The 17122-nt window shown below is 41.4% G+C and overlaps 1 protein-coding gene across 1 annotated transcript in view; it reads right to left on the bottom strand.

Annotated features, from left to right (window-relative positions):
* The window catches only part of stxbp3 (syntaxin binding protein 3), a 61820-nt gene that overhangs the window by 18548 nt on the left and 26150 nt on the right, over positions 1–17122 (bottom strand). Inside the window, exons 7-11 of the mRNA XM_038794792.1 lie at positions 11180–11346; positions 7987–8077; positions 7022–7146; positions 5195–5296; positions 1304–1361 (exon numbers count right to left, since the gene is read on the bottom strand). Of these exons, the coding sequence (XP_038650720.1) occupies positions 1304–1361; positions 5195–5296; positions 7022–7146; positions 7987–8077; positions 11180–11346 (543 nt within the window). The remainder of the gene's footprint in view (positions 1–1303; positions 1362–5194; positions 5297–7021; positions 7147–7986; positions 8078–11179; positions 11347–17122) is intronic.

Raw genomic sequence — 17122 nt, 5'->3', positions numbered from 1 at the left:
AAAGGTTTTTCTGGTCTTTCATTCAGTTTAAGATGCAAACAATGAATAATCAGCTTTGCGGTTCTTCAATGTATTATTTCCAGCACTTCCAATTTCTCCCTCATGACTTGGCGATCAGGAACTTGGCACGTTACTCAAAATGTATTCTGATTAGACACAAATGTTCAAACCTTTCATTAACTTGCATTCTACTGTTTGATTGACTGTTACTTTGCTTTAATTGGATTTGTTGAGTGTAGAGTCACGCAAGATTCTTGGGACTCTTTCATACTCAGCGTTATTTGTTTCAACAACACCATTCATGGCATATCGCTTGTTCGCATTTCACTCACCTATTACTGGTTGACCCGAGTGACTTATTCTATCCAGATCATACTGAAATTCTTCCATCATCCCTCACACTTGCAAATTTGCCTGTTTTCGCTGACTATCTAGATTGTAGCTACTTATTGTCCATATCCATACCTCACTAAGAGCTAGTGCACAGGTACAAACAGCAATCAAAAGGCAAATGGAATGGTAGTCTTTATCTGAGGGGGCTATGGGAATGCAAAAGTGAGGAAGCGATGCCTCAATTGTATAGAACTTTGATCAGACCCAATCAAGCGTACTTTTTCATTTTGAGCCTCAGGCCTCCAGAAAGACATAGTGGCCTTGAACAGATTCAGCACAGATTCACCAGAGTGACACTAGTGATTAAGGGTTAAAGCACGGCAGCAGGCTGCAGAAACTTGGCTTGTACACCTTTGAGTTTAGAAGATTGAGAAGTGACCAAATCGAGGCATTTGAAATGATAAAGTGAAACAATAGGTTAAATATGGAGAAACTATTTTTCATTGGTTGAAGGAAATCTAACACAAGCGGGGATAATTTTAAAATTAGAGCAAAACCATTTCGGAGTAGAAGCAATAATGGAATCTATAAAAGGTGTTGAGGTATTTCCTTCCCTCTTCTTTGCTCAGAAAGCAGCTGAGCCTTTGCTCAGAAAGAGTAGGGATAATGGTTTGGAAATAGATGCAGAAATTGCCAGATGGCAATCAGGGAGGGAGAGCGAGAGAAACACAAGTTTAATTTCTTCCTCTCTTTGCCCTCCCTTCAAACTTCTGACCTTGATTCAGGGATAGCAGGGCTGATCGCACATTTGCCCGAATTACCAAGGCTGTAACTACTTTGCCAGTCAAGTTGGCAATAGTGGAGCAATAAAGTGGCAGCCCGTGACTGGCCCTGGATACCGGTTCTCCTGTCAGTCAAACTCTCTTGGGAGTCTTCTTGTAAAACTTAGAAACCATGCAGAAATACTTACCTTTCCTTCTGTTGTCTGCTGGCTTTTGGAAAGCTCCTTTACCAACTTGGGTATTTTTCTATTTCAAAAAAAGTTAAAATAATTGATGTCTTTAGCATTTGCCCCGACTACACCTGGAATTAATGTAATCAAACTACAGGCTAATCTTACAGAGATCAGAGAGAGCATTTTCAGATTTACATGGTAATAACTTGATTGTCAATTAATAAATAACTGCTAAAGGAAGCACCATCTTCATCCAACACTGTGAACAACTGTGATACACTTTTTTCTCGCAAACCATTGCTTTAGCTTGAAATTTTTAAAGCAAGTGGTTTGTTGCAATAGTTATTGTATTTCATATTATTAGCTGTGATTGTGAAATATTGATCGATATCTTTAATAAATACCTAATCACCTCAATCTTTCTTTCCGTGTTCCAGTATAACTTAGCATGAAGATCAACAGTTCAAGTCAAATCCCTGCACACCTCAGGTCAGCAGTTGTCAGGTAATCTGTGCCACAACAACAATGGTAGCTGCTTCAACATTTTGGCAGTGAAGAGTGATTGCAATAACGAACCAGAACAGACTTACTGCAGCTGACTGTGCTGTATGTTAACTCATTAATCAGTGAGCTAAATACCCTCAATTAAAGTGATCTCGAATATGCACTAACTGCAACATTACATCAGCTTTTGTAGACTTTACAATTTTACAAAAGATATTAAAGCAGATTTCTCCTCCGTTCGGATCACTTCTGGTGGAGAGATACCCGGTGAAAACAGGTTCCGTGAATTCTCTTCTCCCAGAAGGGTTCTTGTGGCCAAGACCAAGGGGTCAGAAATGAAGGGCAAAGAGAGGAAGAAATTAAACTTGTGTTTCTCTCGCTCTCCCTCCCGGACAACTGCTGACCTGAGGTGTGCAGGGATTTGACGTGAACTGTTGAACTTCATGCTAAGTTATACTGGAACACGGAAAGAAAGATTAAGGTGATTTGGTATTTATTAAAGATATCAATCAATATTTCACAATCACAGCTAATAATATGCTGTACTGCATCATTTCACGGTTTTCAACTGCAAAAGTAGTCTTTGTGTTACTAAACCATTCAGGATAATATTTACAATCCACTTCCGTCCACGATGGAAACCTGCTGCAGGTCCTTCACCAATTGCAGATTTAATTTACCCTTGTACACATAACTTTTTGTTTTTCATCTCTTGGGAAAGTGTCTACTCTCCACCTGGTTAACGACAGTAATTGGGAAGTCACAGTGTGGCCAACCCAGGCAGAAAACCAGCCTAACAGTGTTGGTGCTCCAGCCCCTTTGTATGGGGTGTGGGTCTCGAAGGAACATTGGAGTTCCTGTGGTATTGCTCATAGTGAGTCAGGTGATATACTATTTAAAAACAGAATGTTACAGATGCTAGAAATTGGAAATAAATACAGAAAATACTGGAAGCATGCAGATCAGGTAGCATCTGTAGAGAGAGAGAAGCAGTCAACAGACGGCACTGTCACAGACCTGGGGCTCCGGGGACCTTTACACATGGCGGATATTACCGGATCCAGAGGCCCTGCCCCTATTTCCAGCACGTACATTTTACAAGTAGGGGAGAGGTGAGGGCTAGAGGTCTGGATATTGAAAACAACTGGGACTAGGACCCAGAGAACTTGGAAAAAAAAAGTTATTGCAAATTTTCATTTCTAACAAACAGGACATCAATATCAATAACATAGCCAATGTTACACAGTATAACGTAACAACAAAAGCATACGGAAATAAACAAGACTAACACAACCCATCGTATAATCTTTTCACAACAATACTAACTATCCTTAGCCCCCCCACTTCCAACAGCTGATGATGACTAATTCTTTAAAGTAGGAAATGAATGGCTGCCACCTCAGGTAGAATGCCTCCACCGAGCCACTAACAGTGTACTTGACTTTTTCCAGATATAGAAGGCGCGATTCTCACACCACACCTCTTCATCCAGAATTTGACCTAGCCCCTCCCCCCTCAGACACCACCAGCAATAAGATTCGCCTGAGCAGGATGGGTTGTGAGGTTAAAGTAAAGGTAGAGCAGGATTCCGGATTAAATTGCGTAGCTGGAAGTAGTGGAACCATTGTGTCCCTGATAGTTGAAATTTCATAGAGAGCTCATCCAAACTGGCAAATTGTCCCTCCATGAACAGATCCCCTCCACGACTCAAACACCACACCCAGACTTGGCAGCACAAACAAATGATTGCCACGAATGGGGGCCAATAGTGACATGGAGTTCAGTTTGTAGGCTGTCTAGACTGCCTCCATATCCTTAAAGTAGAGATCACTATTATGTTCGAGGAATACTTCACCATGGAGAACAGGAGCCAGGCCATCTTCAAAGCCCACAAACTTGAGCCCCCACATGAACCTCCCCTTTCTGACCCCATATAGAATTTGGCTGCCGCAACCATCCCAGCCCCTTTTCAACATTGACTGTCCAATAATAAAAGAGCAAATTGGATAATGCCAGGCCCTCCTGCCGGTCCTTCTGAAGGAATACCCTACGGATTCTTGGTGTCTTACCCACCCAAATAAAAGAGGTCAATAACCAGCTAATTCTGGGAAAAAAATATATAGGGAAGAAAATAGAAAGGCATTGAAACAAAAACAAAATCCTTGGGAGAATGTTCATCTTAACGGTCTGGTCTCTGTCTGCGAGGGACAGCAAAAGGTTATCCCACTTTTGCAGGTCTGTCTTCACTCTACTCACCAGACTTATATAATTTAACACATGACGCGTAGGCCAATTATGGGCCACCCGGACACCCAGGTAACGGAAGCTACCACTGGCAAGACGAAAAGGCAACACCCCAAAATTGGTTCCCCTCCCCAGGGGATTAGCTTGCCTTGGGTGATCTATACAACAGCCGAACCCATGAAATGAAGTTCTGCCCAAATCCAAATCTCCTAAGCACCTCAATGAGGTACTCCCATTCTACATTGTCAAAGCCTTCTCTGCATCCATTAAGATAATCACCTGGTTCACAAGCTGAGGAGGAGGAGAGGATAACATTCAGAACCCGCTGTATATTAGCAGATAATTGTCATCCCTTGATAAAACCTGCCTGGTTCTCTGAAATTACCTCCAATCGCAGCGCCAGTATCTTGTCCAGTAGTATCCCTCACTGTGTCACTCGCAGTAACTCCTTGTTACACTGTGCTGCTTGTGGTATCCCTCACTGTGTCACACACAGTAACTATCCCTACCAATAGCAAATTTTTAAAGTTTCAAACTAAGCTAATGAACAAATGTATGCTTTTTTCATTCCTTTATGGGATGTGGGCATTGTTGACGAGACCAGCATTTATTGCCCATTCCAAGTTGCCCTTGAGAAGGTGATGATGAGCTGCCTTCTTGAACTGCTGCAGTCCTTGTAGAATATGAAGAGCACACCAAAGAAAGTGATCTCCTTACAAAAGAGGTTACCTGGCATTGAGGAAATGCCAACAATGGGAAAGGCCAGACATTGTGGTGCACTAAACTGCAGTTGGGTGAGTCACACCATAACACTATTTGTATTACACAAACAGCCCAAACTGCAACATAGGGAATCACTGCTGGATGTAGTTTATTTAAATTGCATCCTGTAAGTCCCAAGTATCTTTTACCCAAAACCACATTTGTGAATAATGTTTTGATATATGTGCTTCTTTCACAAATTATAAACAGCACAGGAAGAAGAGCTGTGTTTAAATTGTACCTAGGGGCTTGATGGCCCACAGCTTCAACATATCAATGGTGGAAAATGGCTGCCAATAGGTACTGATATTCACACTATTTTTGCTTTTTGCAGGCCGTGTACAGAGAAGACATGTTTAAGGTTAAAAATTCAAAACAGAAGGAGCTTATACATACTCGACAACTTCGGCAATATGCAAATGCCGCAGTTTTATCCAGAGTTCATCATCCTCACCCAAAAGAGCCTCTTTGGATGCAGGGTCATCCTTAGTTTGATACCTATTAAAAACATTTTTAAAATGCAGGATTCAATGTAATTCCTTTACCATACAATATAAATAATTGCATTGTCATTCAGAGAACCACATTCTCCCCAAGAAATCAAACAGCAAGTTTACCCCCCACTCTGTAGTTGCAGGTGAGGAGAAAACCAGATTCCGTTCTCAGACCCACATGATCACTTAACTACCAACCCTCATGACCAAGGATAGCACACAAATACACCGTGTGACTTTATGCCTTAAACCTCTTAATTACTGTACACATTACCCCATAAAATTCAGATTAAAACCAACTAACCAGAAAAATATCAATATTGACACTGCAACTTTTCACAGATGCTAGAAATACCTCATCTCTCTGAGCCAACAGGCAATACAGCACTGGCTTTTAACCTGGTTTTATTGCACGTGTTATATTCTGACATGAAACAATATTTTATGGAAGAGATGCTGAGGAAGAGACCAGTGCCAGTTCCTTTCAGCATTGTTCTCAGTGAGGATAGTTTATTTACTTTAAAATGTTGCATTTGTTTTCATATTTTTCCATGATTAAATCCGAGTCTACCAACAAAAACATGCAATCAGGCAAAGATTTTGAATTGAAATGCTGATATAATCAAATTTAAAACCATGTGCAACATTTGGACGAAGGCACAAAACAGATGCAACTATCCTAGAGACCATGGTTCTGCAAGAGTCAATACACTTGACAGAAAATATGTTGGTTTGGAATTTCTGCAAGTTTTCTGCCAAGATGTTGGAACTGACTGAAATAGAACCATAGAATTTCTACAGTGCAGTCCATTCGGCCCATTGAATCTACACCGACCCTGTGAAAAAGCACCCTACCTAGGCCCCTTCCCCTGCCACATCCCCATAGCCCCACCTAACCTCCACATTTTTGGACACCAAGGGGCAATTTAGCATGGCCAATCCACCTAACCAAAACATCTTTGATCCAAGGGAGGAAACTGGAGCACCCGGAGGTAACCCACGCAGACACGGGGAGAAAGTGCAAACTCCACACAGTCACCCAAGGCCAGAATTGAACCTGAATCCTGGCACTGTTAGGCAGCAGTGCTAACCACGAGACCAAACGTTTGTGAAAATCTAAAACATGATTTATGCCCATAATCACCGCTAGTAGTTATGGTGACCTTTTACATTGCTTCAAAAGTCAATTTGCCTGAAGCAGTCTTTTATGCACAAAACTGGCTGTGTTCCAGATCAGCAATGCTTGTTTCCATATATTGCATCTGTTCATGGGTGTTCAATACATTGCATCCAAATTGTGAACACGCAGACATCTGTGGTCACGTCAGGTCATTGATAATGGCATGCAACTGCAGTGAGCGGCAGTCAATTGAAACCTGTGGGCTTGGTTTGCATTTTTATATCACAATCATTTTAAATTCAGTTTAAACAAATCCAATTTCAGTTCATTTATCTTCCTTTTCTCCCAGAAGACCTGTGAAAAGTCACGGTAAACTGATGTGTTTCTTCAGCTGCAGCAATAATCTGAGCAAATCTTCAGTGAAAAATCCTTAAGCTCAGTAATCTTAATGCCATGATTCAATCAATAAAGGGCGAATTTTTCCAATTGCGGCTCATGCAGAAACTCCGTAATATTTTCCGAACAGTTTTGTGTGGTTCCCCCATCCCCACCCCATCAAGATGTTGGCATCAGAGCAGTACTAATTTAAAATGCTTCTCCAATTCTTACCTATAAATATCATTCTCAATTGAAACTAGGTCATGTGCCATGGCCTGAAAGGTTAGCTCATGTAATATCGTCGACACTGGATCAAAGCCACGGTCAACTATCAAAAGTTGAGATGGTGTTTTTCCCTGGAATGTTACACACCACAAATTAGTTATCAACATACAATATAAATGGACAGACAGGAAATTATCAAGTAGTCACCACCCTCCCTCACACACTTGAAATCAAATCACCGTTGTACAGGATTCACTGTGTGCATCTGTGTGCCATCCAGTCTAATCCCGGGGCTGGTTTAGCACACTGGGCTAAATCGCTGGCTTTTAAAGCAGACCAACAGCATGGTTCGATTCCCGTAACAGCCTCCCCGAACAGGCGCCGGAATGTGGCAACTAGGGGCTTTTCACAGTAACTTCATTGAAGCCTACTCGAGACAATAAGCAATTTTCATTTCATTTCATGTCCTGTATTACAGCAACATAATAACATTTGATAAAGAACAAATGGCACCTAGAGAGCACAGCAACTCGCATTCACATTTTCCAGATAATTTTGAATACTGCAAGCCAAAATGCAATGGGAGTGTAACATTTGATAAGGTGTGAAACAAGCAGACACGGTTTCACTTATAACATTTGTGGTTCTGTTGGGACAAGACCTGAACGATGGGAGGCATCACGGCTCATCTACCAAAACAAAATAGGGGTTATTTCAGCAATAGTTATGGAGCGAAGCCACAATGAAGTGGTGATAGCCCCCAAGTGGTGAGCTCAGCCCACATACCATCAAGTGCCCATCTGACCCCAAACTGCTGTACAGTGACACCACGTTGTACAACTGCATGCTGGGAGCTGATGGGTCGCAAGAGATAGTCATGAAACAAGCTTGCTTCTGCAGTCTTGCGCCAAACCGGGCATTGAAAATGTTTAAACTGAATCAGAACTTATTAAGTTCTACATATTTTCTACCTTTATAATTTGTTGTTCATCCATTTTGTAATGTACTGCCAGCTTTTCTTCTACCATGTTTGCAAGACACTCTGCATTATTTTCAGTTGCCCTGGATACAATGACAAAAACATCAGAATGGAGGAAAAAGAAAATTCTGACCCAATTCATCTTCCTACTGGAGAGAAATGAGTCAGGAATTAAAAGTCACCAATGCAGCTTTTGCAACGTTAAAACAAATGAATGAACTTTTATCTTTCATTAATCAGTTTTCGCTGGGCAAACAACTACAAACTACATCATGTTCCAATGGCCTGCAACATCTTAATACAGAAATAACACCGACACATATACCAACTTGCATTGTGATTTTAATTCCTTTTTCCAGTACTGTTGGGGCCAATTTTCATTTTCAATGATGGCAGAAGCCAACCTCTAACAGACTAGCTGCCCGTATGGTATCCTGCCTGATTCTCACTCCCACTAAAGTCAGCTGGAAGGAAAATCAGACAGGGTGTGTAATGGATGGTACATCCACAACCACCTCTTCTCATCACTGCTGAAACCCTTTTTGCAGTTACACAGCATAGAGTTTATAGAATTTACAGTGCAGAAGGAGGCCATTCGGCCCATCGAGTCTGCACCGGCTCCTGGAAAGAGCGCCCTACCCAAGGTTAACACCTCCACCCTATCCCCATAACCCAGTACCCTCACCCAACACTAAGGGCAATTTTGGACACTAAGGGCAATTTATCATGTCCAATCCACCTAACTTGCACATCTTTGGACTGTGGGAGGAAACCGGAGCACCCGGAGGAAACCTACGCACACACGGGGAGGATGTGCAGACTCCGCACAGACAGTGACCCAAGCCGGAATCGAACCTGGGGCCCTGGAGCTGTGAAGCATCTGGGAGAAGGTGCTCATTAACGATTAGTGATCAACAACTGAGGAACTATCATTTAAAAACCAACAGGACATTTTAATAGGAACACTTCCAGTTAAATTTAATGGATGAATGTGGTTTCCCAGTATGAAATTCTCTTGTGAATTAACAACCTGCGATCACCAAATAGGAACCAAGTCAAACAGATTAAAATTGGTGTTTGATTAAAACCTAACTGCAAAAGCAATATGTACAAAATATGTTTTAATATTCAATAATTTAGTAAGAAAGTTATTAACTGCTTTTAATGAAACTGTTAACCGAAACTTAGTTAAATCTGCAATCCTGGGAGCAAACCTGCAAATTAACAGCTACGTTAGATCTGTGAACAATGATTAACCACGAGCAAAATGCCACACCCAAAAGTATTCTGTGGAAAGTAGGCACCTAATTTATTGTAACTGATGTATCTCCTAATTAGTTACCTACTTGAAAATAATTTTCTTTCTAGCTCCTCCAAATGGTTAAATGGCACTTCAGTTCCCAATGACCGCTAGCAAATTTGTTGCCCTATGTGCAGTTGTGTCACATACACCAAGGTGGACAGAGGTCCAGTTTGTACAGGTCACAAAGCAGTATGTGTACTTAACAACATAGAACATAGAACATAGAACAGTACAGAACAGGCCCTTCGGCCCTCGATGTTGTGCCGAACAATGATCACCCTACTTAAACCCACGTAACCCGTATACCCATAACCCAACAATCCCCCCATTAACCTTACACTACGGGCAATTTAGCATGGCCAATCCACCTAACCCGCACATCTTTGGACTGTGGGAGGAAACCGGAGCACCCGGAGGAAACCCACGCACACACGGGGAGGACGTGCAGACTCCACACAGACAGTGACCCAGCCGGGAACCGAACCTGGGACCCTGGAGCTGTGAAGCATTGATGCTAACCACCATGCTACCGTGAGGCCCCAACAGAGCTGTACATTATTTCAGTAGCGGGGAATGTGGAGTTTGCTCTACTTTAACGAAAGAATTGCATTTATATAGCGCTGTTCAGAACCTTAGGATGTCTCAAAGCACTTTTCAGCTAATGAAGCATTTTGAAGTGCAGTCATTGTTCTTATGTAGGAAGGGTCAATTTGCACACAGCACACAAACAGCAATGCAGTGACAAGATCATTTGATATTGTAATGTTGATTGAGGGATCAAACATATGCCAATAGCTTCTCTGCTCTTCTTTAAGGGTGTCATGGGATCTTTAATGTCCATCTTAGAGGACAAATGGAGCCACGATTTAGTGCCAATGCAGCATATCCTCAGTAGTATAGTGGGTGTGTCAGCCAAGATTTTGCATTCGAGTCTCTGGTCTGAGACTTGAACCCGCAACCTTCTGGCTCAGTGTCATGACTGGTACCAGCTAAGTCACGGCTAAAACCTTTTAGTTGTTATCTTCACCAGGAACCTCCGACTGACAAAATGAGAAATCTGCTCCCAAGTCCCTGTGGTGCTACTCATAAGCCATCTGCCTGTGTTATACAAACACCGTGGGGGGGGGGGGGTAATTTGTCCTCCAATTTTCCCCCTTTCATAAGGGTAGGTATCAACAGGAGAGAGAAAAAAATGTCGTTCAGTGCATTATAAGGACACGTCCACATCCAGTACTCAGCAACGCTTCTGAAGATGGTTTTTGGATGCCAATATGATGAAAGGATTACATAATCTTTTCCCTTACCACCCAAATATCTTCGCGCCCGAAGGTGCAGACTCGTGTTGGGATGTTGGGCAAGCTTCTACTGAACTAGGACATACACTGTATCTGGCACAAGTAGTTATTCTTCATGTGAACCTAGACAGCGAGTGACTGTTGGCAAACCGTTCATTCATGTGAGGGAGCATCCACAGGGAACCTGGTCCTGCTCCTTATCCACACATGCAAACTTCCCAACAAGAAAACAATCTGGAGCAGGTACCCCTGCTGATTTCTCCCTCCTATACCAGGGATTCTGAAGCCAATACAGCAATTTCCCTATTTGAGGAGAACGTCTTTGTATGCCAGTTGCTCACAATCCAGACAAATCTATTATAACCATCAGGAATCAGAGAGATAACGTAGTACCCAATTAAATAAAACATAATTTGAATCAAATTGTTGCTGTTGGACCCTGCTGGATTTAGGTCTTCCAAATTAAATATGTAGCTCTAGAAATATTATGGAAAACTAAACATTGATGGTGCAATTCACTCACTGATTATTCACTCAATCAAGAAAAACAAAGAGCAGATCTACACTCTAAAAATAGCAAAATGGACCTGTATTCATTTCCACGCTCATTTCTGTATCGCACTCCAGGATTTTCATCCAAAGTTGCACACAGTGTCACAATTCTTTCAGCCACCATCTCCATTGTAGTCATTTTATCCGTTGATGCTGGACTATAAATAGATTGGAATGCATCAGGAATATCGAAGGTGAACACCTGGTTGAGGAGGGAAGAGAAGGAAATTTTAACAGGCAAGCCTAATGATTTTCATGTCTCATGCATGGATGACTAAGAGCAAGAATGCAAAAAAATCAATACATATCCAAAGCTGGGTGTTATATACCAGGGCGGCAACATGTGACTAGATAAGAATCCAGTGAAATGCTAACAGTCAGCATGAAGGACTTGGTAAATACGTATTGGAGATGTCCCATTTGTTTGGAATCAAGGCAATCTGGAACTTATTTTCAAGAAAGACAAAAAAATCCAAAACAGTAATTACAGACCAAGTAAGCTTTCATCAATAAATGGCAGAATCAGTAACTGGAAAAATAACCGAATTGATCACTGGAAATAAATTTAGTGAATAAACACATAGGCATAGCACATAAGTGGCAAGCAGCAGTTTCAGAAGTGGCTAATCTGGATTTACTTGATGTCCGCCTTTTTGCTTTTTTTCAAACGGTGAGCCCAAATCACAATGACGTAAATGTATTTTCATTAATCCCAAAATCCAGGCAAACATTAGACAATATGCCGAGGACAATGTACAGGATCTTTATTATTTCAGTTAATGGAGTTGCCCTATGCCCCTAAAGGATCTCATCTGCAAAAGTAGCAGAGCAGGACATCCTACCTTATTTTGGCCTCTTGTCTAAACACAAAAGATCACAAGAAATAGGAGCAGGAGAAGACCACATAGCACAGAGCCTGCACAGCCATTCATGGCTAATCTTGGGCTTCAACGTCACATTCCTGTGCGCTTCTAATATCCTTTATTCCCCGAGAAACCAAATATCTGTCTAAATATATTCAATGATGTTATATCCACAACCCTCTGGGGTAGAATGAAGACATTTCGTCTCATTTCACTCTAAACAGAGGTCCCTTATCCTGATACTGTCCTGCCAGTTCTAGATTCCCAAACCAGGGGAAGAATGTGTCCATATCTACCCTGTCAAACCTGTCATAATATACACCAGTATATCATGGTGCAGACACACACTGATGGACACACACAGGAACCAATCAACATGTACAAACACCACAGCCAATCACCAGTTAGAATACGCACACTATAAAGGCAGAGGGCACCATGGTTCCCGCTCATTCTGGGTGCTGCCTCTGAGTGTAACAAGAACTCATCCAGCCCAGCACAGACTTACAACACGTGCTGAGAGAATCAACTGGTTTGGACAAGGCTTAGGTCTCTAGTTTAAGTTAGCATCATTTAGACCCACAGTCACCGTGTGTCAGTTAGTTAGAAGTAGTTAAGAAAATTGAGCTGAACCTTCATCAGTGTTGGAAGTGGCTGTTCATCTCTCAAGTCCACACTAGCCAACACTTCAAAACCCATTCATAATCTTGAATGTTTCAATGAGATCACCTCTTAGTCTTCTAAACTCCAGAGAATATAAACCCCCAACTCTATGCATGCTACTGATTCTCCTTTATCTACCTTACTAGTTACTTCCTCAAAAAACACTAATAAATTTGCCAAACATGATTTTCCTTTTGTAAAATCATGTCAACACATTCTAATCAATCATACTATATTTTTCTAAGTTCATTGTTAAGACTGCCTTAAAGATAGATTTGCCAATGGATAAATGAATAAATAAATAACAATTATCCAACATATTTAGAAAGGATGTCAGCTCTTGTAGCTGACATAGAAGTCAGAAGGAGAAGGAATATGATGTAGTGGCAAGCTTTCCAACAGGGAAACAATCAAGAGCAGGTCTCCTTGCTGATTTCCCCCCTCCCAGATCAGGGATTTTGAAGCCAATTACAGAAGTTGCCCACAGCATAAAGGCTAACTGAACCTTGGAACTTCTTTGTAGGACCCAGCAGTTCACAGTCCAAATAAATCTATTAAGAATCTTTGGGAATTGGAGAGAACGGACTCTTAACAGGCAAGGTTCAGATGCTTAATATTCAGGGGAGATGAAAGAGAAAAAGGAAGTGGGGTAGCAGTTTTGATAATGGAAAATACCTTAGAAAGAGAAAATGTCCTTGTGGGGTTAAACAAAGAATCTATTTGGTTAGAGTTTAGGAGCAATAAAGGAGCTACTACCCTACTTGTATTTTATAGACCGCAAAATGTGGGAAGGAGTTAGAGAAGCAGATTTGTAAGGAAATTATTGGTGACTGTATAAACTACAGAGTAATGATAGTAGGAGACATCAACTGTCCCAATATTGAATGGAACATTCATTGTACTAAGGGCAAAGAAGGGAGGAATTTCTGAAGAATGTTCAGGAGAATTTTCTTAATCAGTTTCTTTCCTGTCCAATTTCGGAGGAGGCATTACTGGATCTAGTCCTGGAAAATAAAATCACAGTCTGGGAGCATCTTGGGATTAGTGATCATACCAAACAGGGGCTGTTTAGCACAGGGCTAAATCGCTGGTTTTGAAAGCAGACCAAGCAGGCCAGCAACACGGTTCGATTCCTGTAACAGCCTCCCCGAACAGGCGCCGGAATGTGGCGACTAGGGGCTTTTCATAGTAACTTCATTTGAAGCCTACTCGTGACAATAAGCGGTTTTAATTTCATTTTCATTTTTCATTTTCATTTCATACTATCCGAAGGTTTGCATTAAGAATAGAGAAGGATGAGCAACCTGGAACAAAACTAGGTAACTACAGTCAAAAACTAGGAGGTGGAAATGTCATCCAGCAATAGGCAGCCTTTGAAGAGGAGATGATTTAAGTACAACCCAAGTACATTCTCACAAGCGAGTAAGTAATGACAGCTAAGCCGGAGCTCCCTGGATGTTGAAGAACTTAAGAGAATGCAATCAAGCAGAAAAAGGGGCATTTGACAGATAATACTATGGACAAATAGGCTGAACGCAAGCACAGAAAAGTGAAAGAGGAAATGGGGAAAGGGCGGGAAAGAGACAATCAAAAATAGATTGATAGTCAACATAAAAGGGAACTCATAGGTCTTCTATACAGATAGCAATTGTAAATGGGTTGACAGAAGAATGGCGGAACGGACTAAAAATCAAACTGGAGATATATTAATGGCGGCACAATGCATAGCTCAAGTAGTAAATGAGTACCCTGCAACAGTGGCATTCCCAAGGCAATGAGGAAGTTGTTAGGATACAAGAGGAGACAAAAATAGATCAAGAGAAGATACTGGAAAGGCTAACACTACATATGGTAGATAAGTCACCTGATCCAGATGGAATGTATCCTGGGTTGCTGAAGGACGAGCAAAAATTGCAGAGATGCTAGCCACAATCATCCAGTCCTCCTTAGATACAAGGGCAATACTAAAGGGCTGGGAAATTGCAAATGTTCAAAAAGAGGGGAGAAGAATAAACCTGGCAATTACAGGCCAGTAATTGTGATGGGGACACATTCAGAGACAATGGCCAGGATTTTCCAGTCCCTAAATTCATGCCCTCAAATTTCTGGTCTTGCTAGTATTGATTCCCGCTCTGGGCGGGAATGGAAAATCTGCCAAATGATCAAGAAAATTAACAGCCACCTAGATAAGCAAGGACTAATACAAGAAAATCAGCATAGATTTCTTAATGGTAGATTATGTTTGTTGAACTTGGGCTAAATTGTTTGGTGAGGTAACAGTGAGGGTGGATAAAGTAGTACAGTTAACACGGTGTGCATGGAATTTCTAAAGACATTTGATAAAGTATGAAATCTTGGGTTTATCAGCACAATTGAAGCCCATGGGTTAAAAGGGGTTTCAGGAGTGCAGGAGTCTGGATATAAAACTGGCTACGGATAAGAAACAATGTGGTGACTGGCTGGCTGTTTTTCAGATTAGAGCGAGGTATGCTGTGGAGTTTTCCCCAAGGTTTTGACGTACGTTAATGATATGGACATGGGAGGCAGGGACAGGGCCCAATCTCAAAATTTCTAGATGGCACAAGTGTAATAAACAGTGAGGAATACAGTAGTAGCCTTCAAGAGCACATTAACAGGCTGGTGGAATGGACAGGTACAAGGCAGATGAAATTTAATCATGAGAAGTGCAAGGTGATACATTTTGGGAGGAAGATGGGGAGAGGCAATATAAGCTAAATTGTATAATTTTAAAGGGGGCATAAAGGAGTGAGAGAGAGAGAGAGAGAAAGAGAGAGAGAGAGACCTGGTTGTGCTTGAGCACAAATCTTTGAAGGTGACAAATTGATAAAGCAGTTAATAAAGGATATGGGAGCCTAGGCTTGATAAATAGAGACATTGGGCCAGATTTTCACTACCAAGGCTAGCTCGAGTCAGGAAATTATGACTCAACAGACCCACCTCAGTTTATAATAATAATAATCTTTATTGTCACAAGTCTTACATTAACACTGCAATGAAGTTGATGTGATAAAAGAACTCCATTAGACTCAGTTTTCACTCTGCAGAGGTGGAGACAGGATAGAGTCTGGCACGTCAACCACAAAAACAGATCCTAGGTACATATGGGGACAGGTGAGTGCCAAGGCCTGCCTTGGTACTCTGGCATTTTAGGCACTGTTTAGGTACTCAAGCCCTCATTCCCCAGACTCCCTGACCCTTCTACTCATCCACTACGTATCCTTAAAATTGCCAGTTCACCTTCATTACAACTCATGACCCCACTCACCTCCCATGCCCCCTCATATCTCCATGCCAGTCAGGCCCCCACCCAACCCCCATTCATAGCTACTCACCCAGTATCTACCATGGGCAGACCTCAGGAGCCATGCAGAGATGACCAAAATAAACTTTTAACATTCTAATACAGTTCTCACATACATACACTTGATAGTGAAAAAAAATCTCCCATTCAGAAACCAATTCAAAACACTTAAATTTCCTTAAGTGGTTAATCTGAGATGAAAACAAACTTCAACTGAGTCCAGACATCAAAGATGGCTAATTCTTTAGTAGCCTTTTTAAACTGACATTCAAACTTTGAACTCAGAAACCTATCTGCTAAGATAATGAAAATCAGCCACCCAGTTAAAATAACAGAATAATAGCCCTTGGAGAAATGTCAACAAAGACCTCTACTGAAATTACTACATGTCCAGATGATAATTTTTTTTCTAACTTACACAAGATATCCTGTTAACCAAACCAGTAGACAGTTTTCTTTTTAAATTCTCACTGACAGCTTCAGCCTGTTTTTTTCTGTTTCAAGAGAGGGATTTGAAATACTTCAGAGTATGACACTTAAATAGACCTTATCCACCCTTCTAGAATGTTCACATCTACTCATTAATTTGTGACTACCACACTGCAGATTAACAGCCAAAATTGGATATGTTTACACTCAACACCAAGATCAAATGGCTCTGCTGAGAGAGTCATCCCTATCCCATCACCGGCAACAATTGGAGCTGTTGGAAATGGAGGCAGGACTTCCTGATGCCACAAAAATCTAGCCCATAGAGTAAAACCCCTGGGAAATAATGCTAGATCCTATATGAATCAGCAGCAGCTGGAGAGTTGTAGACAAATTGCAAGACCACACTTTAGGCAAGACGTGAAGGCCTCGGAAAGGATGCAGACGAGATTCACTAGAATGATTCCAGGAATGAAGGGTTACAGTTATGTGGATATACTAAAGGAGTTGAAGTTGCTCTCCTTAGAACAGAAAGGACTAAGAGGAGACTTGATGGAGGTGTTTAAAAGTATGAAGGATTAAGATAGTCACTACTCAACCATTCTTTAGTTTTTCTAATTTAGTAGAATTTTCTTTCAGGAATCATACATTTGGACAACATGTGGACTTGTAAACTCCTTTGAAACCAATCTTGTACAGAA

This window comes from Scyliorhinus canicula, chromosome 4 (assembly GCF_902713615.1).
Source record: "Scyliorhinus canicula chromosome 4, sScyCan1.1, whole genome shotgun sequence".
NCBI classification, from domain to species: domain Eukaryota; kingdom Metazoa; phylum Chordata; class Chondrichthyes; order Carcharhiniformes; family Scyliorhinidae; genus Scyliorhinus; species Scyliorhinus canicula.
This window is presented reverse-complemented; position numbering and strand designations above follow the sequence as displayed.